Below are 27,728 nucleotides of genomic sequence, written 5' to 3'. Positions count from 1 at the left end.
TTCCAGGAGCACACAGCTCTTCCCTCAGTGCCACACTGGCCATGTCCACTATCATCAGGCGGCAGCGCCGCTCCTCCTCAGCCTCCACTGCTTTCAGCATTAGTGCTCTGTCTTCTTTGAATGCTGCATAAGCTGCTTATAACTCCATTATGCTATCAAACAGGCACACGCAGAAAAGCTTCCTAAACTGTTATTCTCGCAATGAGAATGCAGCTGGTTCTGCTTCAAAGGCACAGCCTTTCACCTGCAAATGGACTTGCTTCTCCACTTATTCCTCAACTCATTGTCTTTTATTTGTGTCTGCAAATCTTTAATTGCCTTTAATTAGAAAAGAAGTAAATTCAGTGCTTTAATCTTTCAAATACATTCCATCATAATTCTGTCTGGGATGAATACCAAGCTCTATTCACTGTCTGATCTCTATAACAAAGATATATAATTTATTGTCCATTTATATAGACCACACCAATTAAGATACAATAGAAAAGGAGAGAGATAACAGTCAAGACATTTGAAAAGAAAAATTTGCAATCTAAATTTAATTACTCAAATAAATTATTGGGAGAGGAGTTATTTGCCGCATGGCAAAAGTGCTGACAAATAATATTTGCTAATCAACAGTAAAGACTTTTATCCTGCTTTCACCATTTTGGGATAATTTTCAACTTCTTCAAATACCTCCTCTCTTATTCAAAAGTCAAAAATATTTCATAATCTTTTCTTACACAATCACAAGTAAAGATAAGGCCAAGACAATTTATCATATAATTTACAAACTTCCATATGATTTTTACTGTATTGCATGTACCATATAACTGTAGAAATTTCACTACAAAAGTAAAAAACAACAGTCTTTCTCAGAGTATCTACAGAAAACTCTAGTGGCTACATCAGTAAACACTTTGCATTTTGATGTCTTAAAGATAAACCAACTTACAAATACTCATAAAAAAGTATACTTAGAATAATAACCAAGTTGGTGAAATTATTACATAATAAGAAACAATTAGAAACACTGATCTATGAGAATATACATATTTAGCTGTTGCTGGTTACATAAAATGATACCATATGCTTTCTAAAACATAAAGATAAAATAATAGTAAAATTTGAAAAAGTTTTTTTTTTCAAAATTATACAGGAATCTGGATTATAGCAAGCAACCGAGAAAACTAATCCCTAAACATGTAGACTCAGGCCAAGGCGTTTAGATCAATGTTGTTATAGAAATAATTACAACAATTTCCAGTGGTGGGCAGAACATACTGACAGCTATCATAGATTTCTAAGGCCACATCATCTGCTAATACCATGCAAATAAGCAAGCACTAAGATTTATGCTACTAGATGAAGATAAAACAAAAATGGCTAAGCATAAGAAAACAAAACATTTCAGAAGAGTTTCAAGGCTATATCAAGTACATCTTTTAGCAAAGTTCTAAGTTAAGAATATTGAAGCAGACGGGGACACCACGCTAGGCATGCGGAGTGGAAACTGAAAGCACAGGAGACCTCGGCCCTTCACGCCTCGCTGCAGGTGCCAGGCAGAAGACACTATCTTCTCCACCAACTTTTGTTCTAATAACAGTGCTCAGTCCTAAAAACATACATACAAGTAACAGGACACAGACTGAGCAGGTTACATTTAGAAATGTATATGCACATACTAGGCATGAGTGTGTGCAATAGCAATTATTGTAAAAGAGATTATAAACTTGAAAAACAGCAATGAAGAGTATAAGGGGAGAGTTTTCAGGAAGGAAAGAAGGAAGAAACATTGCAACTACAATCTGAAAATAAGAAATTGAAGATATTTAAGCAAGTCTTTATTAAGCTCTTTCTGTAAACATCAGTAGAGATATAAATAAGGAATAAGAAGATCTGCTTGGTGGCTCACGCCTTTAATCCCAGCACTTGAGAGGCAGATGCAGGTGGATTTCTGAGTTCGAGGCCAGCCTTGTCTACAGAGTAAGTTTCAGAACAGCCAGGGCTACACAGAGAAACCCTGTCTTGAAAAAAAATAAAATTAATAGATACAAAAACTACTTATATATGAGAAATAAGAACACTCAATATGATTTTAAAAGTTAATAAATATTATATTTCAGTAAATCTAATGTTACAGAAAAACAGAGAATAAAGAAAATCTCAAGAAAGAAAAAGAAAAAAAGAGAATAAAAAGTTCAATTAAGTACTTATGAAAGAAAAGATGTAGTCTAAATATTATAGAGCTGTGGAATAGAGTGCAAACTAATAGAGAACATTAACTTTCAATAAATATAAATTTAAGTTGGAAAATAAGAACTTCCATTTAGTTATAAATTAAATTTATCTAAAATTAAACATTTTAAGGACATAAATAAAAACATAAAATCAAATTTTAATGTCCAGGTTAAAAAAAATAATGGGAAGCATAATTAAGAATTATATAAAAGCTAGAATGGAGTTATCAATACTACTTTAAAACAAAAAGGCTCAGAAAATAAACACAAAATATTTTAAATACTTTTTAAGTCATTAAGAGAGAAATGGGGAAACAAAATAAAAATAAACATTAGTTTTGACATATTAAGCAGCAAAACGGATAAACATGTATTGTAAAAATACATCATTAATTTAGGACAATTATCTTTCTTGAACAATGGAATATATATATATATATATACATATATATAACATAACAAGAGATATTAAAATTACAGTTAGATGAGCAGTGTTGTATCTAAATGTAAGGTAGTAGTTTTCTTTCAACAGCAGAGAGGGCATTAGCAAGATTGACTGCCAGAACAAAGCATCTAGCAAAACCTGATAACACAGGAAACCCTCCAGCTTTGAATGCAATTTAAGTTGTTACCAGCTTTCGCTAGACTATTATGTTTCATGTAAGTTTCTAAGCAATTAGAACCAACATCAATAGTAGATACAGAAAAGATAAAGACTTTATAGCATTAAAGAATCATCAAATTGCAAAGAAACAGCAAGGGAGGAAAAAAACTTAAAAATTTGAAACCAACAAAATGGCAAAAGTAATTCATGTTCTAGTGACAATTATTTTAAATGTAAATGGATTAAATGTACCAATAAAGAAACAAATAGCTGAGCAGAATTTTAAAAGGCACAATTAAATTCATTCAAGATGAGAATCTCTTTAGATTTAATGGTACATAGGCTGTGTCATTACAGAAACAGAAAGGATATTGAAGAGGGAGGGGAGGGAATGGGAAGGGGAAAGAGGTAGAGACAGAGACAGAGAGACAGAGACACACCCAGGAAGAGGCAGAGAGAGAACACTAGAGCCAGACAGAAAGCACAGAAATAACTAAGCCTCCATCTGACAAACTATAAAACCTACGACAAATAAAAAAGCAACAATGTTATTATACATGAGTCAATTCAAGAAAGGGATATAGGAATTATAAGTGTTCCCCTGTCTTCAGAAGATGGGTCCAGGACCTTCAGTAGATGCTTCTATCCAGGAAAACTCAGATGCTGTCCACAAATGCTATTAGCATGCAGCTAACTCATGTGGACCTCAAAACACCTCTACATTTCTTATAGTCCCTACGACCTGTATAAGGCTGTATAATTTACAAATTGGGTGACAATAGACAAACCTTATTTACGTTAAGGTCAGAGACAATTTTTCCATTCTGAGCTTAGTTGATACCATCAACTCTGAAACATGTGGATTAAGAAGATCTACTTTGCACTAAACTTTAAAGAGTGTACATAAAATCATACATATATATGCATGCATATCTGTGTGTGAGCTAGATGACAGAGACAGACAGACAGACAGATAGATAGATAGATAGATAGATAGATAGATAGATAGGCGTTAGATTGGTACATAGATATAGTTATGGATACATGAATTTATGGATGAATGATAGACAAACCATAAAACTCAAAATATCACTATGAATAGAAATAATTTATTGACAATATGTAGCTCTTTTATGGATAGATCATCAAGATGGAAATAGTAAACTTAGATAATACATCTCATAGATGAATATAGAGTATCCAATTCTGTAGTAACAGATTACACAGTTTTAAGGCTATGCTTACATTTTCCAGGATGTATCACATACTAGGGAATCACAAATTTTATCAAACACAAGAAAGAAAATTAAACTCAGTGAACATATCTTCTCTGTATACAATACAATTACACAATACAAGTCAATTGGAAAAAAATCACAAATATAATGTGAAAGCAAATAACCAACTTAAATAATCACCAATTTTGTGACATGAAAATGAACAAATTGTGTGCAACAAAAGTAGGTGCCACCGTTTGAGTGTCTTTTTCAAAATTCACGCTGAAATGTAATTCATAAGCCAAATGTTGCTAATACTTGGAGGTCATTAGGGTCACGCAGGTCATAAGGGCGGGACATAGCAGGACTGGCAGCTGTAAGAGCAGACACGGGCTGGTTGACTTAGGGTTTCTCTTGGTTCCCACGTGATAACTGGTGGCATGGTAAGAAGCATCGAGGAGGCATATGTGATATGTCAGCCAGTGGATAGCCTCTTGAGCCTTCTTCTTCACATACTACTGGCTTTAGTTTAGTTATGTTAAAGTTGCAAATGGGCTGATACAGTATGGAGTGATGTTTGAACTAATAACTTCCTGCATTAAAGAGAATAATTTCAACTAAACAACCCAAAGTATCTCAAAAAATACATAAGCATAAATTAAGTACAAAGTTAGCAGAATGAGGAAAATAATAAATATGATATATGATATATAATAATATATAGACCAAAATGCAATAGGAAAAACATTAATAAAAGAGAGTAGGGATTTTGTAGACTTAGGAAAGTGAACAAATACCAGAACAAGGGGGGGGGGGGTAATAAACTAAAACATAGAAGACTGTAACAGGCTATCATGAATAATTATATGTCAACAAACTGAATAACTAGAAGAAATGGAAGTATTTATATAAACATGAGTATATTCCTAGAAACATTTTTTTTAGCTCATGGAACCAAGAAGGAATCAAATATAAATAGAAAACCTAAAGAGACAAATAACAAATAAAGATACTGAATCAGTAATCAGAAATTTCCTGACTAAAAACATCCTAGTACCAGATGCCTATACAGATGAATTCTACCAGACATTTAGAAAAGGATGTTCTTCATAAACTCTTTCAAAATATATTAGAAAAAACACATAATTTCCAAGAGAGTTTAACTTATATTCTGAAGCTAAACAGAGATATTACAAAGCAAAAATTAATGTCATAATCATAAGAAAACAATTGTTCATATCATCTGCAAATTATTAGAAGGGGAAATCTGACACTACACTCAAGATATCATTCACACTGTCCAAATTCCAACTGTTGAGGTTAATTTAAACTACCAACTCACCTAGATTTGGAAGTACTATGAAATTATACCTCTGTGTTGTTCTGTTAAGATGTTTCCAACAATGTTTAGCTAAAGAGAGGATGCCTATATTGAACTGTGTGGCCACATACCATTAGCTGGGCTTTTTGCCTGAATAAGAGAAGGTCATTTCTCTTTGCTTCTGCCTGTACGAACAATGTGATCAGTTGCTTCGTAGCCCTTTCAATATGCATTCTCTCACATGCTACACTGCATCCTATGAACCATGATTTAAAATGGACCTCTCCTTCCTTAATTTGCCTTTGTCAGATATTTTGTCCCAGCACTGATGAGAGGAACTAATAGAAAATTGGTACCAGGAGAAGGGTTATGGCTGTGATGAACCTAATCCTTTGTTTTGGTGCCTTTGGAATTAATTTGTGGAAAGACTGTAAAAGCATTTAGACCTGCAGGAAAAAAGTGCCCTATAATGTTATAGGTATAGCTTGACTGACAATTCTTGGGGACTTGGAGACTAGAATGCTAGTGGAAAGTGGAAATCCAGACCATCAAGTTTCATGGGATATCTTAAATATCTGAAATGGAATAGAGGCCATTCAAGTTGCCTTCTGACAAAGAATCTCACTTAATTCTGCCGACAGCCTGATAACTTGAGTCAACTGAGTTAAGAAGTAATATGTATACAACAACAATGAATGAAAGAAGGAGGCCTTGAGCTTTCACTAGAGCAATGAAAGAAACAGGGAATTGGGGAGGGGTAAAAGGAAAGAAGAAATGAAGTAATTACAGTACAATCTCAAAAGAAAAAGGATTAAAAAAAAGAGATGGACCTCTTTGGTTCTAACAAAGCTGAAGGATAGAAATGGGGATATGCAAATCAAAAAGTGCAAAGCTGTGGCATCTAGACATATAATATGGCTACATTTAATAATATTGCATCATGTTAAACAGAAAAGTGATGAGTAGATTTAGGTAGGTTTATCCCATACAAAAGAAGCCATTAAGTAGAATAATTGATATTTTAATTGGATTTGCTATCGCCATATAATATTGATTTGTATATGTATATACATAAATATACAAAGATTTTATATGGTTAATGCAAAATACAAAATGCATTGGCTTATGCATCCTCATTTTTGTTTTTTAATTTATTTGTTTTTTGCAATTATTTAAATTTATGTAGTACACGTTTTGGGAATGTTATAAGATAAATGTATATTATTTTTAACAGTTATTTTATTTTATCTGAATCCATTGAAACTTTTTATTTTGCAATTACTTAAGGAGGTTCTATTAATTCATTATATTTTGTTTAAATACGAATGGGTAGGGGTAGAGAGAAAAGGGAGAGAGTGGTATGCTAAATGGGGAAGTGGTTGTTTAGCTTCTGATGTCTACTTTATTACTTTTATTTTTTAAAAAATAATGTGTCCCTATGCTACACATCCTGTAAATTCTCAGGTTTTTCCTTGCGCACTGCGTTGTGCATGAGTATTCTGCACATAGAACAAATCATGCATTCAGGTGCAAGCTGCTTCCTGTTCTCTCCCTAGATGTGTTATCTTCTCTCTAGATGGTCATCTTCCCCAAGGGCTCTTCCTACTCCCTAAAGGTATGCTTGGAACCTGAGCTGACAAAGCCTTGCATCTTGTCTCTTGTAAGTCTTTACTTATGACTCCTGGGAAGTTCCTTTACTTTCTAAACTCAGTTCTACATGTGGAATGATATTTATATTTTAATCAGTATATTTTAATGAAGTATTCTGAAAATACAATCAGTACCATGGTAAGACAACAGAAATAAATATTTGAGTGAATAGAAAGGAATAACTTAATAATATAAATAAATAATAATTAATAATATAAAGTACTGTAAAACAGCATCTATTTATAAAAATAACAATATTCATTTTGCTTTTGTTCAATTGATAAACTCCCCACAGCACTTGAAAGAGAAAACACATGAATTATGTCCTTTGCTAGGAAGCAGTTTTAAATTTTCTTTCCTCCTAGAGACCTGTAAGGTATTACTTTATTCTTGTTTATCTGTGAGTCATATACATTATGGAAAATGGAGTCTTTAATGGACATATTGTCCATTTTTTAGTTTCTATTTGCAGAAGTACATTGCTTACCTATTTGCTTTCTGTACTGATCAACAGGAAGTTTTGTACTGGAAGAGTCTTTTCTACCCATCTTTGACCTCCGAAATACGTGCTAAAAAGAAAGAAAACCATTATAATGAAACACATTTTAAAAAACTATCTAAAAAATTTCCCAAACACTAAAAATCCTTTTTAAAGCAATGAGTAAAAATGCAGCCAACGTAACTTCAATTACATATCTGCAAAAGAAAACAACACTCTTCAAGTAAATCATCAGCTACACAAATACTGATGATAAAATCTTATTTATTCTAGGTCACACTAATTTCATCAAGAACTGAGCTCAATTAAACCAGAATATTAGAGCAGTATCTGTAAATGGCAAATTTCTTTGCAGTTACACTGTGTTACACTGAATAGAGGAGCTAAAGTATGTGAGTTGAATAGTTTGAATTTTAAAATGCCTCGCAAGTGTTCCAGGGTGGATGTGCTTAGACTCTGCTGCACCCCTTGTAATGCAGCAGCAGAGAGCACTGCATGTTATTACTCTTATGTTTGCAATATGTGCTGCTCTAGCTAATCCTCAAATCACTGTTCACATTCTGTTTTTATTAAATTTAACTGTTGCACCACAAACTATCTTCTTCTTACCAAATCTACACTCACTTCTTATTTTCACTTATTTAGACTATACTGCCTAGCTTGAATTAAAATAGTAATTAAGTTCTTATTATAGGAATTGTAACGTATCATTTTCAAGAATAAATATGAAAAACTCATAGGCATGACCATGTTTGCTCTCCCCCATCTAAAGCAATGGACTTTAAATGAGCCTCAGACAAATTTAGAAGGCCCCATTTCTAGGAGTGGAAAAAGTATTTTTAATAGTTTGTCATCCTTGAAAAAAGAATTAAATTCTCTTGTGAGTTGGTAGGACTCTATAGTCCATATTTACTATAATCACAAATGTTCACAAATACAATGCAAACACCTATGCTCAGAAGTTGTTGCTCCTTCTGGTGTAGTTCTGTGTGAAAAACATGATCAAGCAAAAGACACTTCAGGATTAAAGCCACAAAGAGTTCTTTTTCTTTGATTATTATTGTTAATAAAATATATGTGCATATATATAATAATACAGTCTGCCTTGTCTGTTTAGTATGACCTGAGTGCTCCTGATTCCAGGACTGACTACTTTGTACTGGGTACCAATTAGTAGCTGCATTCATTCCTGGGAGAGGCTACCTCTCCCTCCCTGAGCAGTCACTAGCTGCCTGCGTCTAGGGAAGGGAGGAAAGGAAGCAGAGAAGCTACATCATTATATTTTAATTAAAATTAATAAGTAGAAATACATAAAGGCACATGAGGTCTAAGAACTTGGGGTTTAACTTCTAAAAAACAGACTGGAAGAAAAAAAACTGAAGAATTTTTGAAGATCAGTTTGAAAGCCAGTTAATATTTCTCTTCTGAGAGAGCAAGGAGGGAGAAATAGGGAAGAGAAAGGAATAGAGAGAGAGTAGAGGAGAATATGAGAGAAAGAGAGACCAGAGAAAGAGGACGGAGAGGAGGGGAGAGAGGGAGGGAGGGACACAGAGAGACAGAGGAGAGAGAGAGAGAGAGAGAGCAAAGGATGGGAATTACTTTGCCCTGAATCTATTATTTCAGGTTATCTCTGAGTAGAAATTAGAGAATAAAAGCCGCTGCCCAGAAGTTCCAAAGAGTAGACAAAAAGCCAATGCAATTATATTTAGAAAAGTGACAAAATTACAGGCTCATGGATCTCCCTGTATGTGGTTATGGAGATTAGCACAAATCGAGGAAACTATTTCCTAAGGAAGACACAGCTTTAAACACAGGTCTGGGTGAATGGAAACAGGCCGTGGGCCTCATTTTCTGAAGGAGCTGATACAGAGTCATGGGGGCAAGCGCACAGTGTGATGTCACCTTCACACTGAAGGAGGAGACATCCAGAGGAGTCATCACATACAGGCGCACACAGGAGTTCCTCTAAAATGACATGATTTAGTTAGAAAGAAAATCTCCCCACAGGTGACACTAGGAAGGGCAGGGTTAGGGTGTGACTTTCATAGTCTGAAAGCATTAAGAGCTCACAAGAGAATTTGAGATAAGACAATCTGTTCTAGTCTCTCAGATTTGAACTGGATTAATAAAAGGGGAATTCTTTGAGGCCCTAAATAAACAAAATTTTCCTAATGGGTTTTATCAGGGTTCTCAGATACCAAGTACTTCGAAGTCTGTTCAAGTTAAACTATATTCTTTATGCATTCTCACAGAAATAGCCAATAATAATATCACTCAAGACAGCAAAAGGACATTATTTCCACCCATGTATAAGAAAATTAGAAGCTAATTTAAAAAATTTTTTTTCTTAAATAATAATCTTCAGGTTGATTGTACAACAATACCTAGGAATATAAAATATCTACTGATAAGAGAAAGTCAAATAAATTAAGTCTTTATCTCTAATAAAGCACAGAGTTATTACATCTAAGATGACACACACTTCAAGTTTTCTAAATGAGACAAAGATATTTTAAAGCCTATATAGTCTTACTTGTTATAAATCAAAACATTAAAAATAGTTCTGTCAAGACAAGCCATAAATAATGTCAATAGATATAATGTATTCATATAGCAGTTCTATTTTGCATATTGTTTGCATTTATTAATAGTAAAGCAGAGTCATTATTTTAATCTTAATTGTATGGAGCTTGAAGACATATCCATTTCAAGAGAGAAGTTAGTTTGCATGAATAAAACACAAGATAATATTATTTCTTCAATATAGTTTTGTTCCTTCATGGAATATGCTTAAGATAAACACACAAAGCACAGGAAATTGTACCAAATAGCTGTTCATACACAACCCTTCATCCTGGTCTATTGCATTCTGTTAATTTAACAAAATAAACACTTAAGAGGTCAATACTGTATTGATTAATTACATGTAGTAATAAAAAACAGTATCTTAAACTTTATTAATTTCCAAATGCACTTTTCACAATATTATGACAAAAAGGTTAACCAATCTAAATTGCTGAGTTTGTAGGCTGTAAAATTTATTATACATATAAACATACTATAAATAATATATTATATATAGAATTATTATATATAAAATTATAAATATTTAGGAATCTTAAAGGTCTATACAAAAGACAAAAACTAGTTTATAATTATTGTTTCTGTTTATTTTAGTGATTGATAATACTTGATCAGAATTACAAAAATTCAACTTTCTTATTTTGTTTGAAATAATTATATTCTATTTGTTAAAGCCAAAACACAAAATTTAACCAAATGATGAGTAAAAAAAAAAATCAAAAGCCTAAAACCCATTATGAACATGACTAAATTTTGTTAGGCAAAACAAGCATAAGATGGTTTAATGTATTTTGCTTTACTAATAAATTCACTGACTCTATTTAAAATGACCTTAAGACAGGTCTGCTCATCTGCATAGCACAACTGTCAGTGTTTCAGACATCTAGAATCTATAAAATGTTCTCACTGTGTTTTGCTCTTCAAAGCTTTGCAGTAATCAACATTCGTTTCTATTGCTTTGATGGCATGATAGCAAACTCCCAAGAAACCCAGGGATACACTGGTATATACTGCCACGATTTCTAATAAGACAGCTATTTGCATATGAGATTGGCCACGATTTAAAACATGTTGTGATAGATGTGGAAAGGGAATAACAGAGTTATATTAGCGTGTACAATACCAAGATTGTATTCACAGTTTAATTCCTTAGAGGCTGTGTCTCATCGCCTTCTCTTATAAAGAACACTGCATTCCCTGAGGAGGTAACTTGCTCTGAGCCCCAGCTCAACTAAAATATGGATTAATAAGCTGCTATTTATTATTTATGAATTTTGCTGTAGGAATGATTTTAGATTAAATCATCAGAGAACTTTTTATCCTTCTTGAAACTTGATAACATATTTAAAGAAGAATGAATACCAATGTTATTCAAAACATAGACCACATATTAAAATAATTCATAATTAAATTTGCTAGTTAATTAAAACTTTACACTCTGGAAGTTTTAAGACTGAAGATGTCATTACTGTTTGTATATGGTTTCTTAACTTGAACTAAACAGAAATTTGTTTTACATGTAGATTTAATATGGTTTGGGTCATTTAGTTGGGCTCGAGATAAGGGTCAATGATTAAGTGATCATACACTGTGGCAGAGGACCCCAGTTTCTTTCCAGAACCCACGTTGTACAGGTCACAGCTGTCTGTACCTCCAGCTGCAGGACACCTGATGCCTCTGACTTCCATGGGCACGTACATGCACAGTCACATACACAAGTCTGGTTTCACCTCCACTCACACAAAAGAAATCTTTAAAAGTAAAAGGACTAATATGCTCGATCACGTTGAAACCACATTGGTTTTGTGTGTGTGTGTGTGTGTGTGTGTGTGTGTGTGTGTGTGTGTGTGTGTGTATGTGTTACCATGCTTGGCCCATTGAAAGTGGCATTATTAGGAGGTATGGCCTTATTGGAGGACATGTAGCCTTCTTAAAGGAACTATGTCTCAGTGAAGGCAGGTTCTTTAGAGATCCTATGTTCAAACTCCACCCACTCTAGAGTGAGACACTCCTCCTGGCTGTCTGCAGAAGACAATCTTCTGGCTGCCTTTGGATCTAGATGTAGAACTCTCTCTTCCTCCAGCACCATGTTTGCTTACACGCTGCCATACTTCCCGCCATGATGATAATGGACTGATTCTGATGATGATACACTGATTCTGAAAGTGTAAGCCAGTCCCAATTAAATGTTTTCCTTTTTAAGAGTTAACCTTGGTCATGTTGTCTCTTAACAGCAATGAAACCCTAACTAAGAATATATTCTTAGTTAGGGTGTATATATATATATATATACGTATATATATATACGTATATATATATATATATATACACACACACACACACACACATATATATACACACATATATATACACATACATTCTCTAGAAGTCTGGATCATTAATGGTACCATTTAGGGAAGGTCTGAAAAAAATTTAGTCATGTTCACAGTGTTCAAAACTTTTTATAAAGCCCAAAAAAGACAAAGCGCAGAAGTAGGAAAATCAAAGATGTATATTCTCTATTTCCAGGAAAGAATTAAATCCAGATTGTGACATTCAAATCCATATTGAAACATAGGTTATTAAAAGATTTAACTCTTGACCACAGAAAAAAATTATATCTTAACATCATTTCTAATAGAAAGAAACTAAGCTATAAAAATTCTCCATTAGACATCAAGTTATATTTAAGTGGTCCAAGTGAGGATGCATCAATCCCACTTAGGTGGGATTGGAAAGCAATCATAGGGAACAGAGGAAGGGAGGAACCTGGGTGGGAGAGGAGACATGGAAGAGAAACAGAGAACATGATCAGGTATTGGGGAGGGAAACAGGAGTGAAGTCCTGAGGGCCAGCAGAAAGAATGGAAATTGACATGGAATGCAATCACTGATAAGTAGATATTAATTAGCCCATAAGCTCTGAATTCTCAAGACACAATTAGCATATCAAATGATACCCAAGAAGAGGGAAAGAGAGGGCCCTGGTTCTGAAAAGACATGATCCAGCATTGTAGGGGAGTATCAGGATAGGGAAATGGGAAGGGGGTGACTGGGAAATGGGCAGAGGGAAGAGGGCTTATGAGACCGATGGGGAGGGGGAAACCAGGAAAGGGGAAAGCATTCGGAATGTAAACAAAGTTTATAGAAAATAAAAAAGAATGGAAATTGGCATCCTCGGGAGGAAGGAGTGAGGGGACCCACTAGAATAAACCATGGACCTGGGAGGTGAGAGATACTCATGACTCAGAGGGAGGGACCTTAGATGAAAATGCCCAACAGTGGGGAGAGGGCACTTGTAGTGCCCATCTCCAGTAGAAATATGGGCATCAAGTGTAGGGATGGGGTTGCCATCATAAAGTCAAAAACTCTGACCCAGAATTGTCCGTGTCTGAAAGAACTGCAGGGACAAAAAAATGGAGAAGAGCCTGAGCGAAAGGAGGACCAGTGACAGGCCTAAATTGGGATCCAGCTCAAAGGGAGGCTCCAAGGCCTGACACTATTACTGATGTTAGTGTGCTAACAGACAGGAAATGGCCCTCCAAGAGGCCAAAGAAGCAGCTGAAAAAGTCAGATGCAACCAAGGGACAGAAGCTGGGAACCCCTGTGGTTGAATGTGGTTGTGGAAAAGCTGGAAGAAGCTGAGAAAGAGGGTGACCCCATAGGAAGATGAGCAGTCTCAACTAATTTGGACCCTCAAGATTTCTCAGACACTGAGCCACCAACCAGATATCATACACTAGCTTATATGAGGCCCCAACACAAACACAACAGAGGACTGCAAGGTCTGAACTCAACCAGAGAAAATGCACTTAACCCTGAAGAGACTTGAGGCCCCAGGGAGGAAGGAGGTCTGATAGGGTAGGGTTGCATGGAACATCCTCTTGGAGATGGGGATGAGGAACTGTTGGAGGGTAGACCAGGAGGGAAATGAGGACTGGACTCTAAAAATAGATTTAATAATAATAATAATAATAATAATAATAATAATAATAAAGTTTAAAATGTCACAATGTACACTGATGGTATCATGGTCATGGCTGATATTAACTCTTGATCATATGACACATTCACTCTTTCCAAAATATTAAAAAACTGATTATGCAGTTACTACAACTGAGTCTTCTGCGTGATGACAAGGCTTTCAGGGGTCATTTTTTTCTATTTTGGTTCTACTGTGTTATCAAACTCGATTTTGTTTAAACAAACAAAACGACTGAAAACCTACCAAACCTTTCTGTGAAATTTCCATCCTTCTATTTCTACCTACAAATGCTAAGACTACAGAAATGAAAGGCCAGGCCTGGCTCACATTCGCTGTGAGTTCCATGACGGTAACAAGCTTATTCACAGTATCATGAATTCTGCAACTTGTTTTAAATATATTCTCAGTATGTCCTTAGCTGTATGACTCACTTTAAAATGATACATACTGGGGTCATCTCCTCTGAAAAGAGTCAGACCTTGTTTAAATGACCCCATTCTTAATCCAGGTTTCTAGAGACAATAGACCACACTTAGAGAAATGACAAGAACATGTAAAAAGTGAGCTTTGGTAAGTAATAGCATGGAAGGTTTGGTAGCGCATTTCCTGCTATGAAATATAAGGCAATGTTATAGCTACCTGTGAAAAGGAAGGTACGAAGTCTGAAGATTGGAGAGTCAGAAACTGAAATTGATGCTTGGATGAACTGTAGAGTTTTGAGAAGACAGATGTATAGATAAGTGCATATAAAGACATGGATTTGGTGAGCATGAAGTCACGGTGCTTGTAGAGCAGACAGTTCTAAATTCTAATTTCTAATACAACCTTGGAAGCCAGGCATGGACACATAACCCAAAGCATGAGAGTTAGAAACAGGCAGATCCTAGGAGATTGCCAGTCAGCCATGCAAACTTAATTTGCAAGATACAGATTTAGGAAAAACCCTGCCTTAAAAATAAGGCGAAGAATGGTAGAAAATGACATTTGATGGTCTCCTCTCATCAGATGTCCTGCTGAAAGAGGGGTGTGCTCATACACCCTCCTCAAACATACACACAACATGCCTTCTGGGTTTTTTTATTAGATATTTTCTTTATTTACATTTCAAATGTTATCCCCTTTCCTGGTTTCCCTTCTGAAAACACCTATCCCATCCTCCCTCCCCCTGCTCACCAACCTACTCACTCCTGCTTCCCTGTCCTGGAATTACCCTACACTGGGGTATCGAGGTTTCTCAGGGCCAAGGGCCTCTCCTCCCTTTGATGTCCAACAAGGCCATCCTCTGCTGCATTTGCATCTGGAGCCATGGGTCCCTCCATGTGTACTCTTTGGTTGGTGGTTTAGTCCCTGGGAGCTCGGGGGTACTGGTTGGTTCATATTGTTGTTCTTCCTATGGGATTGTAAGCTCCTTCAGTTCCTTGGGTCCTTTCTCTAGCTTCTACATTAGGGATCAAGTTCTCAGTCTAATGGTTGGCTGAGAGCATCCCCCTCTGTATTTGTCAGGTACTGGCAAAGCCTCCCAGAAGACAACTATACCAGGTTCCTGTCAGCAAGCACTTGTTGGCATCCACAATAGTGTCTGGGTTTGGTGAATGTATATGGGATGCACCCCCAGGTGGGGCAGTCTCTGGATGGCCTTTCCTTCAGTCTCTGCTCCACACTTTGTCTCTGTATCTCCTCCCATGGGTATTTTCTCCTGCCTTCTAAGAAGAACCAAAGTTTCCATACTTTGGTCTTCCTTCTTGAGCTTCAATTTTGTAATACCCAAGATACAATACACAGACCACACCACATGCTTTCAAAGGTGTATATATACCTAATGAAAGGAATTCTGGAATTTAAAAAAGTAAAAAAAAAATTAATCAAACAAATTAAATTATACTCTCTTTTAAACAAAGTTACATTTCATATAAGTTTTTTTTTTTTTTAAACAAGTTTCTGAAGGGGACTACAGAAATGGCTCAGTGGTTAAGAACATTGTCTGCTATTTCAATGACTAGGATTACAGTCTTAGCACTTCACAGAAGCTCACAGTGACCTCTAACTCTAGTTCCTGGGTCACACCCTTTCCTGGCCTGCCTTCTCAAGCATCAGCATTAAGCATCCACAGGCATACATGCAGTCAAACACACATTTGAAAAATTAATTCAAATATATTTCTTTGGTGCTAAAGGTCCTAATAATATAAAATCAAAAATAAAAATGTATCCCTTGGTTTTGCTGTAGTGCTGAAGGAAGAACGCACATAGTTTAAAATGTAAAATAAACAAACATACAGTTATTTTATAAAATCAATAATGTAAATAATTTGGACCACTGTATATAAATGCTTAATGAATCAAATAGAATGAGAACCGTGACTATATATTGCAATGGTGAAGGATATTGTTGTGGTTTGACTGAGACCCCCTTAGGTCCATTTATTTGCATACTTAGTTTCTAGTTGGTAGAACTGGTTGGGAAGGATTAGGAAGTGTGGCCTTGTTGAAGGAGGTGTGTTACTGGGTATAAGCTTTGAGAATTCAGAAGGCTGCTCCATTCCCACTTAGCTCTCTGCCTCATGCTTGTAGATCAGGAAGTACACTCTTAATTGTCGCTGCATAGCCATGTCTGCCTACTTGTTGAATGCTACCCACAGTAATGGTCTCTGACTCTAATCCTTTAAATCTGTGAGCTCTCAAATTAAATGCTTTCTTCTATAAGGTCCCCTGATCATAATGTCTATGCACATGAATAGAAAAGTAACTAAAGTAGATACTAACATTAAGTAAGGCAGGGTAATATCCACCCTGATTAATAAATTACACAGTCCAGATTGTTTTCTCTAACAAGAGAAAGAGCAATTGAAACCAGAGCTATAGATACACCTTGAATTCCCCATATACACCCTCCTTTTAAGTTTCTTTAAAAGATGTATATGAAACTGAAGCTTATCTGAATCATTATGTAAATAATGATATCCTCACTTTATTCAGCTGGTACCACATGCTGGATCCAAAGGAAACTGGAAAGCAATAAGCCACAGACATGGCTGTTGCTACTTTGTTTCCAACCCAATTCCCTGGTAAAAGAAATCTCAACTCAATCAGTTAACAAAACAAGCTAAAAGCCTAGATTGATCTCCCTCTACACTACTCTATTTCCATCTATATTATCCCATATAACTTGCAGTTTCTCCGGTTTCTCGAGGCCACGGACTTCTCTCTCTGCCCGCTCTCTTGTCACTCCTCCCCCTCATCTTCTCTCCTCCCCTCAGCTCCTCCCACTTCCTCCTGCCCAATCATTGGCTCAAGCCTTTATTTGAAAAGTTAAGGTGGGGAGAAGGTTTACAAGGCAACTCCTCATCTGCAACCCCTCTGAGGAGTGGAATTAGCATCAAAATACAAGCTCTGGTATGTATCCACAACACATGTTGTATCCATAACACATGGCTATCTCAGATATTTTCTCTTTTTCCATAATCCTTGAGGAAGCAGAAGTGATGGTAGGTGGTAGTTGTAATTTGACAAAGTTTAGAATCTTCTGAGAGATGTTCTCTGGGCATACTTGTAGGGAGTTGTCTTGATGAAGACAGTTGACAGAGAGGGCCCACTATCTGTGGGTAAGATTATTTCCTGCAGAGATCTTGATGGTTTCATGCATAAAGAGTCAGCAGAGTACAGATAAGTAAGTGTTCAGTCCAGATTGTGGGTGTGATGCGGCCAGTTGTCTGTAGTACCTGTTCCTTTACTTTGCCCACTGTGAAGAATCACAATCTACAACTAGCAGCCAAAGTGGGCTGGCTCAGTTGAATTGGTTTTCTTGGATGCTCACAGCCAACCTTTGGACTGAGCACAGAGCTCCCAATGGAGTTAGAGCAAGGACTGAAGGAGCTGAAGGGTATTCAACCCCATAGGAAGAACAAGAATATGAACCAACCAGAAACCCAGATCCCCCAGGGACTAAACCACCAACCAAAGAGTACATATGGAGGGACCCATGGTTCCAGCCACATATGTAGCAGAGGATGGCCTTGTCCAGTATCCATGGAAGGAGAAGCCCTTGGTCCTATGAAGGTTTGATGCCCAGTGTAGGAGAATGCAAGGTGGGGAGGCAGGAGTGGGTGGGTGTGTGGGTGGGTGGGGGAGCACCCTCAGAGAAGCAGAGAGAAGTGGAATGGAATAGGGGGTTCTTGGAGGGGAAACCAGGAAATGTGATAACATTTGTGATAACATTGTAAATAAATAAAATATCCAAAAAAGAAGAAAAGAAAAGGAAAGAAAAGGAAAGCAAAAAGAAAAAGTAAAACCCCCCAAAAACAGACATAGCCATTTATCATAATTTATGTAAAGTCTACATTTTGGGTCTAACATAATATTAGAGAACCGTGATGATTAAATTTTTTAATGGGTGCAGGAAAAATGGCTCAGTACTTTAGAGTATATACTGTCCTTGCTGAGAACTAGAGTTCGGTTTCCAGTACCCATGCTAGGCATCTCACAACAGCTTATACACATATTCCAAAGTAATCTGACTCCTTCTTCTAGACAGGCACTGCACTCATATGCTCACAAAGACACCCCTCTCCCCTGACAATTAAAAATAAAAATAAATTCTTTAAAGAAGTTTTTGATATATTTATCTAAGACAAAAACTAATGAAATGCACTTAACAATACATTTAGGTTATAAATGTATTGTCACATTTAGGTTACATTCGAAACAATAAATAGGTTTTGAATGTAAATGAAATGTTCTGATAGACTCTAAATCTATTAGAATCATGACTTTTAACCAACTTTTACTAATTAAAGCAATGTTAAATCTTCATTTTCCTTATTTATGCATGTACATTTAAGCAAATATGAACAAATTCCATTTTTGATACTGGCAGAGTTTGAAACTCTATTTGAAGAATTTCTCAGTCTTAACATGTGTCTCCCAGACTCTAGGAGAGCTGGGATATACCATATTTCCTATGTTGGTCCTTGTCTAACTTTTAAAATTATCTATAATTTTATCTTGCAAATTCTGTTCTATGCAAAGTTTAGGAAGTAAAAGGCTCAGTTATTAAGGGTCTGATTTAGAAAGACAGGAAAAATGAGCACTTGACTACTCTAAAAGCTATAAGTATATACATATATAAGTATATGCTTATCTGTTAGTTCCATAAAAACAGTCCTATAAACAGAAACCTATAGAAAGACCAACAACACAATTTACTTTATAAACAATCCACTTTCAAGATTAAAAAGGGGGGGCTCCATTACATCAAGACAAGCAAAAAACCCAGACCATTTCAGGACATCTAGGGACATCCTTGCATCATTACTGTGAACTAAGAATTTTCATCCTTTTATTCATAATAATTTATAATAACCTTTGAAACTGTGTAAACTTCATCTTGCTTCTCAAAAAAATTGAAGCTACTAGTCCAGAATCTACTTGTACTGAATTAAAATGACAGCTGCCAAATGATGCTGTTTTAATTTCCTCCGCCTACATTTATTAGTTGGAAATGAACACATAATGTTCTCTTTTTAATTTATACATGTTTATCAGTATACAGTTACAAAAGACTGTTTTATTCACCCAGTAAGAATTCATTTTTATTATCTTGATGGTCATGTTGCCCAGTGTCAGATTCTTCCTTCAAGGTGGTTTGTATCCAAATGTCAAATTATCATCCTTTTTAAAGCACTTCCTTATTTGTTAGCCTAGAAGCTGCCACTTTCTAAGGGGCCCAGTTCCCTTTAATCAAGATTTTTTGTTAAGCTGACATAAGATACATGCTTATGTCCAGTGAAGGCGTCAAATGCCAGGCTTAAATGGACAGTTCAGATGGTACTCACCTTGCTCACTGGATAAAGTGCTTCAAAACAGACACTTACGAAATGAAGGGTGTACTTTGGCTCATGGGTTGAAAGAACACAGGGCATCATGGCTAAAGCATGGGGATGGGAACACGAGGAGTCGGGTCACGTGGCATCGTCAGGAAAACCATGTGGCCAGAACCAGAGGGATATAACCCATGAGGCCCATCCCCAGAGACCCACTTTGTACTAAATCCCCCTTTAGGTGCTCTAGCTGTGCCACTGTTAAGAGCTCCACGGTACTAGAAGGTACTCTGTATGGTACCAAAGAGGAGAGATAAACACAGCCCTAGCTACAAGCCCTTTGATCTACAATGAACAATTGTCTACAAGATGTTCTAGAGCAGTGGTGGCACAAAGCGTAAGGAGTAACCAACCCGTATCATACTTGGTTAGAGTTCCATCTCCATGAAATTGAAGTCATTCCCGGCATTGCTCAGGTGGCCACGAACTCAACACTAGATCGGCAACAGACTTAGACAAAAACCAAATACTAAAGGTACAAGACAACAACATGACTCCTAATGACACTCTGCTACACTCACAGATCAGTGAGTTGCTCAGTTGTCATCAGAAAAGCTTCCCACTACAGTAGATAGGAACACATCCAGATACCCACATTGGACACTGTGAAAATGACTGGAATAATCAGCCCTAAATGGGATGTCTCCATCAAATCCCTCCCCTCAAGGCTCAGGGAACCCTGTAGAAGAGGAGGTAGAAAGATTTTAAGAGTCTGAAGGGATGGATGAAGGATGCCAAGGAAATAAGGCCTCCTAACACAGAAGGACCAATGTCCATGTGAACTCACAGAGCCTGTGGGCTTGCAGGGGTCTGGGCCTGGTGGGCTTTCAGTGCAAAGAGCGGAAGTGGACACAAACCCCACCCCAGCCCAGAAACGATTTCCAAGTATTACCACTGGCTAATGAAAAACTAGTTTCAGTTTCCCCTAACAGTATCTCACTTGGTATACAAACAGCCCTTAAGGCCAGGCCTCATGCCCAGCAGTAGATGGTCAACAGAAAACAAACTTAATGGTAATAATGCAAGGATTGTGCTGCTGCTGCTGCTGCTGCTGCTGCTGCTGCTGCTGCTGCTGCTGCTGCTGCTGCGGTGGCGGCTGCTGCTGGGGCTGAGGATGAGGATGAGGATGTGGGGATGATGATCTTGTCACATAATGCTTTGTTCTTGTAATTCTGCATTACTTATTTAAGAACAGCTTTATTAGTAAGTAGGTGTCAAAAGTATAAAGCAACTAGTATGCATTCAATTGGTCAGAAGTTACATTAAAACTATTCATTATATGAATGTCCCATGTGATATCATCATTACTAATTCACTAATGAAAGAATTTCTCTAAGTGGTAGTTTTCAAACAGATTGCAATATTAAATTTTATATTTATAAACCATGAGGCAAATTACACTTAAAAGCCACCAAATTATACTAGAAAAATGCAATAATGAATATTGAGTTCATAATACTGGGAAAATAATATGGAAAAAATTAACGAGAAGAAGCTCGTTACTATAGTTATATATAGTTATAGTTAATATAACTATACTAGAAAATAAGAAAAAAGAATACTAAAACTCATAATTAAATTATTGTGGAAGCATATTACAGAGAAGAAGGACTGATCAGATAAAACATATGAGCAAGAACATTGGAAAGTCTGCTTTGCCATTGAATCTCACATCTATCTCTTATTCTAACCTTTATATTTTATCAAAGGTACAGTACCCTTTCATTTAAGGAGATATCAGAGAATTGATTCACAGTGTCACTGGACATTTTTGAAGTATTCATTTTTTAAAATAGAAAAAAGATAGTTCTCAGAAAGCAAAATACAGTAAATATATATTTTAAATATATTATCCAAATGAAAATGGCTTCAAATTTTTTTCAGCCATTTTTGAGAACAATACATGCTAACCTACAAAATATCTAAAAGTTATGGCTAAAACAACCAGGATTTTATATGAATGTTCATTATGTGCAAATATGCCATATACACTATAAACACTACACATGTAACACACACACACACACACATAGTTAGGGGCTAGTCATTTTAAAAGGAATGAAGCTAAAATTTTAAGAAAAAAGTATTTAGACAAAACAAAGAGTTAAAAAATGAACTATAAAAAATGCAGAAATATGATCTATCAAATTACAGGCAATAAAACACTAAGTTAAAAAGCAGTTAAAATGTTAGGAAACAAGATTTCAATGAGATGATTAAAACAGACAAAAAGAAAATTCTTTGAAAACATAGGAAACTATAGACTGCATTTATTCTTATAATGGGTTCATTATGATTTTTTTTCAAAATTGAGTCAGCCCCAATAAGTGAGTTTGGAAAGGTTGTTTTTGTCTGTGTGTTTCAAAACCTCCCATTTCATATCTAATAGATTTTTATAGTGATTCTCTTTACTTGAATGTGTAGTAGATCCTACCAGTACAACCAGTTAGTCTTGCCTATTTTGTTTTCTCTGTGCAAGTATATGATGGCATAAAGGCTCAGAACTAGGGTCTGGGTTCTGTCCCTAGCGGAGTGAAGACAGACAAACAAAGCAGAGAACAAAATATGGTGAGTAAAGCTGACATAAACTTCACAATTAATGCAACACTTGTTGAATTAAGAGTTCTTGGTATGGTCAGGGTTGTCCATGAGACTCTCAAAACAATGTGGACAATTGTTGTTGTCCTTGGTTAACCCCAAGATTTGAAGCAAGCCTTGAGTGCTAAAGATTCCACACTTTAGACACAGAACTTAGAAGAATCGTGCTGCAACTTACCTGGAAGGTTAAATCCTGGGAACTATGTCTAACAATGTCTAACAATATCTAACAATGCCCAAATGCCAATATGGATGTAGAAAATCTTATAAGGTCTCACCCATAGGTGAATAGCTAGCTATATGCAATGAATGACCGCTAAGATAATCCAGGGATGAGTCCCCTGATAGATAGATAGATAATGCAATAGCAAGTGGTTAACCTTAAACACATGTGCATATGAACAACACTAAATGGACTCAATAGATGCCATATTAAATATCTATGTGTGTGTATATATGTCACATATCATATAATATGCACTGTATATATACAGTATAAAATATATTTGCTATTTATTATAAATATATTATGATATATAACATAACAATAATAATTAAGTCATGGATTTGAGTGGTAGTTGGGGTACAGGAAAGAAGTCAAGGGGAGGGGAAAGGAATAAAAATAACATAAATATAATATTCATATAGAACATTTTCTAAAATTAAAAATTTAAGTTAAACAATTCTCTTCTTAAAAACTATCTGAGTTGTCTACATTATGTGTAGTTTAATTGCCTCCTCATCCTCACTTTGTACATGGGTAAACCCTGTAGCTATGAAGAGATTCTGTGGTTATGCTATGTGTAAATAGCAGAAGGGATATCAAGCTACAATGAAGTCCCCACATCAGATGATGTTAAAAGACGGAAATTATCCTGGTGGGACTGATCTCGTCCCATCAACATATTAAATCTTGGTCTAACAGTCAGTTATAAAAACTTAAAATTCCAAGTAAATATGAGAAATTTTCCATAGCCAGCCATGCCAGTGATGGTCCAATCAACCAAGAAGGCAAATGTCTGACACCTGCGCGGGCTCTATGGGATATTTGCAAAAGAGATTATCAGTAGTTTGCTATTTGCCTCAGTAAACTAATAGAATAACAATCGCTAATGTTCAAAAATCAGAAGCTTCAAGCATAGGAATTCAAAGTGTTTTCTGAATTCAATAAAAAAAGAAAAAGTAATTTGCACATTTAAAAACAAAAGTGATGCTTATAAAATAATTTTAATAATAAAGCAAAATTACATTATAATATTAGTCAGCAGGAAATATAAACTAGGTCTCATGGAATAAAGGCTCCCTCCCTATGAAACCAATTCTATTAATATAACTTATAAGTATATTTTATTTCAATCTTTTATATGCTGTTACTTCCATAGTGATGTCATGAGACATAGTATCTGTCTAGACTTGCCATTTAATAAAAGGCTGTGCTTTACACAATGCAGTATTACTCAGCTGTTTAAAAAATGATATACTGAAATCTACAGGCAAGTAGATAGAACTGGAAAAATTCATCCTGTGTGGGATATCCAAAAAAACAAATATAGTGTATATTCACTTATAAGTAGACATTAGTCAATAAGCAAATAATAACCAAACTCTAATCCATAGACCCAGACAAGTTAGGTAAAGAGGAGGGTATAGGGGAGGAGATCATGGATCTCCCTTAGAAGGGGAAATAGAGTAGATTTTAGAGGTGGAATGTGGTGGGTGGGGACTGGAAGAGGTGGGGAGGTCAGGGTGTGGGGTAGGATGAGGAGAAAAATGGCTGGAATTGGGAGATATTGGTGATGGTGTGGAAACTTAGTGCTTTATGTATTCTTCCTGGAATATATGAAGGGAATTGGGGGATATTGGTGATGGTGTGGAAGCTTAGTGCTTTATGTATTCTTCCTGGAATATATGAAGGTGATTCTAATAAAGATTCCTAGTAACTGAAGATAGGGAGTTTCAGTGGCTATCTCTTGTGGTTTGGTAAGGATTCCAGTGGTGGCACTTGGTTTCACTCAACTGAGCTGTGGGCCAAGAAGATCCCATTTAAATCCCCAAGCAGGGATTGCTAAAATAAATAATTTCTTTCCAAAAACTAATAGCAGTGACGCCATCCCGAAGGATAACACCCACATAGCTCATTGAACATGAAGAGGTTGAGCTGCTGCCCGCATGGAGCCCTTGCCCCTATATGCTAGCATATTTGTTATGGGAAGGTATGCTGCAGGATACCAAAGAAGAAACGTGGACAACAGCCAGCCTCAGAACCTTTGACCTAAAATCTGTCCTGCCTCCAAAATATACATAATATAAATTGAAGATCTCTGTCAAAGCCTTCCTCCCAGAGCTCAGGAACTCCCATAGAAGAAGTGGAAAGAATTTAAGACCTAGAGAGGACAAAGGATACCAGAGAAGAAGGCCCTCTAAATCAACTAATCAAGGCTTATGAACTCACAGAGATTTATACAACAACCTCTAAAAATCAACTTTTCCAGGCTCACATGAACTCACAGAGACTAAAGCAGTAAGCGCAGAGACTTGATGGGTCTACATCAGATCTCGAGAGATACATTATAGCGCTAGGTTAGTATTTTTATGGGACTGTGAAGACAAGAGAATCTCTGAATCTTGTGGCTGCTCTTGGGACTGACTATCTCCTGTTGGGTTGTCATGAGCAACTTCACTAAGGCACTTTTTGCTTTATCTTGGTTGTTATCTCTTGCAAGTGTTTTGTTTTCTAACCAGAGACATAAAGGCAGTGGATCTGGAGGGAGGGGAAGTAAAGAAGAACTGGGAAGAGTTGAGGGAGAAGAAACTACAATCAGGATATATTGTATAAAAACATAATCTATATTGAATAAAAAACCAGAAAATTTAAAAATATGATTCATTTTTTTCACCGATGTAAAGAACATTCCATGTTTTTTAATAGGAAATTGAGAAATATACTTTGAACCCTATAAAATAAGTACAAAATAAACATAAACAACTGCATGCCACATGGTCCTTGTAAACTCACTCATACAAATATTAGTCAAAACATGTAGCCACAAGAGCAAAGCCAGGAAGAAAAGATTCAGAATGCTTGATGTACAAATCCACCTACCTATCACAGTATGACGAGTTTCACCACATGGTCATTAAACAATAATGGAAGAATAGATGCTTTAACTAGGTATTATCAGTGTTTTCAATTTTTAAAATTTCATTTAAAATTTTTTAATCTCACAAAATAAATACTATGCAGGTAAATAATCACATCTGTTCAATACAGAATCGCAGGAAAGTAAGAGTGGTACACAGCAAACAACACACTCACTGGGACTTGTGTTCTCTTTTCTACTTGAAACCATGAACCTTTTTTTTCTATATTCTTTGTTTGCATTCCAAATGATTTCCCCTTTCCCAGTTCCCCCTCCCCATAAGTCCCATAAGCCCTCTTCCCTCTGCCCATTCCCCAATCAACCTCCTCCCACTTCTCTGTCCTGGTAATCCCCTACAATGCTGCATCAAGCCTTTCCAGGATCAGGGTCCTCTCCTTCCTTCTTCTTGGGAATCATTTGATATGTGAATTGTGTCTTGGGTATTCAGAGCTTCTGGGCTAATATCCAATTATCAGTGATTGCATTCCATGTGTGTTCTTTTGTGATTGGGTTACCTCACTTAGAATGATATTTTCGAGTTCCAATCATTTGCTTAAGACTTCCGTGAATTCATTGTTTTTAATTGCTGAGTAGTATTTCATTGTGTAAATATACCACATTTTCTGTATCCATTCCTCCATTGAAGGACATCTTGGTTCCTTCCAGCTTCTGGCTATTACAAATAAGGCTGCTATGAACATAGCAGAGCATATGTTCCACTTATTGCATGCCGGGGAATCCTCTGGGTATATGTCCAGGAGTGGTACAACAGGGTCCTCCAGAAGTGTCATGCCCAGTTTTCTGAGGAACCGCCAGACTGATGTCCAGAGTGGTTGTACCAGCTTACAATCCCACCAGCAATGGAGGGGTGTTCCTCTTTCTCCACATCCTCGCCAACACCTGCTGTCTCCTGAGTTTTTAATCTTAGTCATTCTGACTGGTGTAAGGTGAAATCTCAGGGTTGAAACCATGAACCTCACATTGAGGGATGAGAGCATCATCTTAAAAATAGAACTGCCTGAACTGATAAAGGAAGATGCTCAAGTTTCTGACTATAGAGAGGAAGTGACCCTTCACTTCCTGAGCTGAGGGCTGATGTTTGCAGGGTTTCTCCATCAAACAGTAGAAAATGTCTCTGGAGATAATGAAACTGTGGCTCCTAGATATTATCGGTTTTGCAGATTTTAGTAATATCCTGACTTGCATGATTTCCAAATGAATATTGAAACTGACTGGTGCTAGAGAAGGGATAGAAAATTTTAAGTAAAATCTCTGGTTTCAAAATTAAAAGAGGAAAAATGAATTTTAGTCATTATTACAACATGTATAATCTATCATATTCTGAAAAATAATCCCCACATAAGTAGTAGAGTGTACTTTCATTTGAGAAGCATACAGCTACATCATCAATAATCAACATATATATCAACATATATCAACTTTAACATGATATTCACATCATATTATTTACAAAACCATTCTTCATGTAATAGTATATATGTATTGATATACACACTGACATTCCTATGTTCACAGATAATATGCATACATAGGCATGGAAGGTCAGTCTTTAATGACATGTGCCCATTGAGACAGTTCCATAAATTGTTTAGAGCAGAAAATGCAGTTAATTCTCAACCAAATTTTAAGAAATGGTATCTAGGATTTGTTCAAATACAAAACAGTATCATTTATAATTAAAAATATAAGCAAACAGCAGAGATAAAGTGAAATATATTTATCTTAAGTAACTCTAAAGAGAAGCAAAGTTAATATCCCAGTGAAAAGAATGGTGTGTTAATAATGTAATCTAACTCTGAAAAAGTCTACAGCATTTCCTAGAATGCTTTGATGATATATGTACAAAATGATGAGGAAATTATTTCTCAAGTGTGATGTATTGAGGAAGTAGACCAGAGAAACAAAAAGAGTAATATCACAGCACACAAACAGAGAATTCACATTTAGACAGAAATCTCACAGTTTACATCACATTCATGTTTAAAATTAAACTGCACTTTTTCACATTCTGAAA

General features: G+C 36.1%; 1 protein-coding gene across 1 annotated transcript in view; it reads right to left on the bottom strand.

Annotated features, from left to right (window-relative positions):
• Positions 1-27,728, bottom strand: part of Triqk (triple QxxK/R motif containing) — a 54,365-nt gene that overhangs the window by 11,078 nt on the left and 15,559 nt on the right. Inside the window, exon 3 of the mRNA XM_052175431.1 lies at positions 7,502-7,583. Within this exon, the coding sequence (XP_052031391.1) occupies positions 7,502-7,562 (61 nt within the window). The 5' untranslated portion in view covers positions 7,563-7,583. The remainder of the gene's footprint in view (positions 1-7,501; positions 7,584-27,728) is intronic.

Source organism: Apodemus sylvaticus, chromosome 3 (genome assembly GCF_947179515.1).
Source record: "Apodemus sylvaticus chromosome 3, mApoSyl1.1, whole genome shotgun sequence".
Taxonomy (NCBI): Eukaryota; Metazoa; Chordata; class Mammalia; order Rodentia; family Muridae; genus Apodemus; species Apodemus sylvaticus.
The sequence above is the reverse complement of the archived record's forward strand: the minus strand, read 5'-3'. Positions and strand labels throughout refer to the sequence as shown.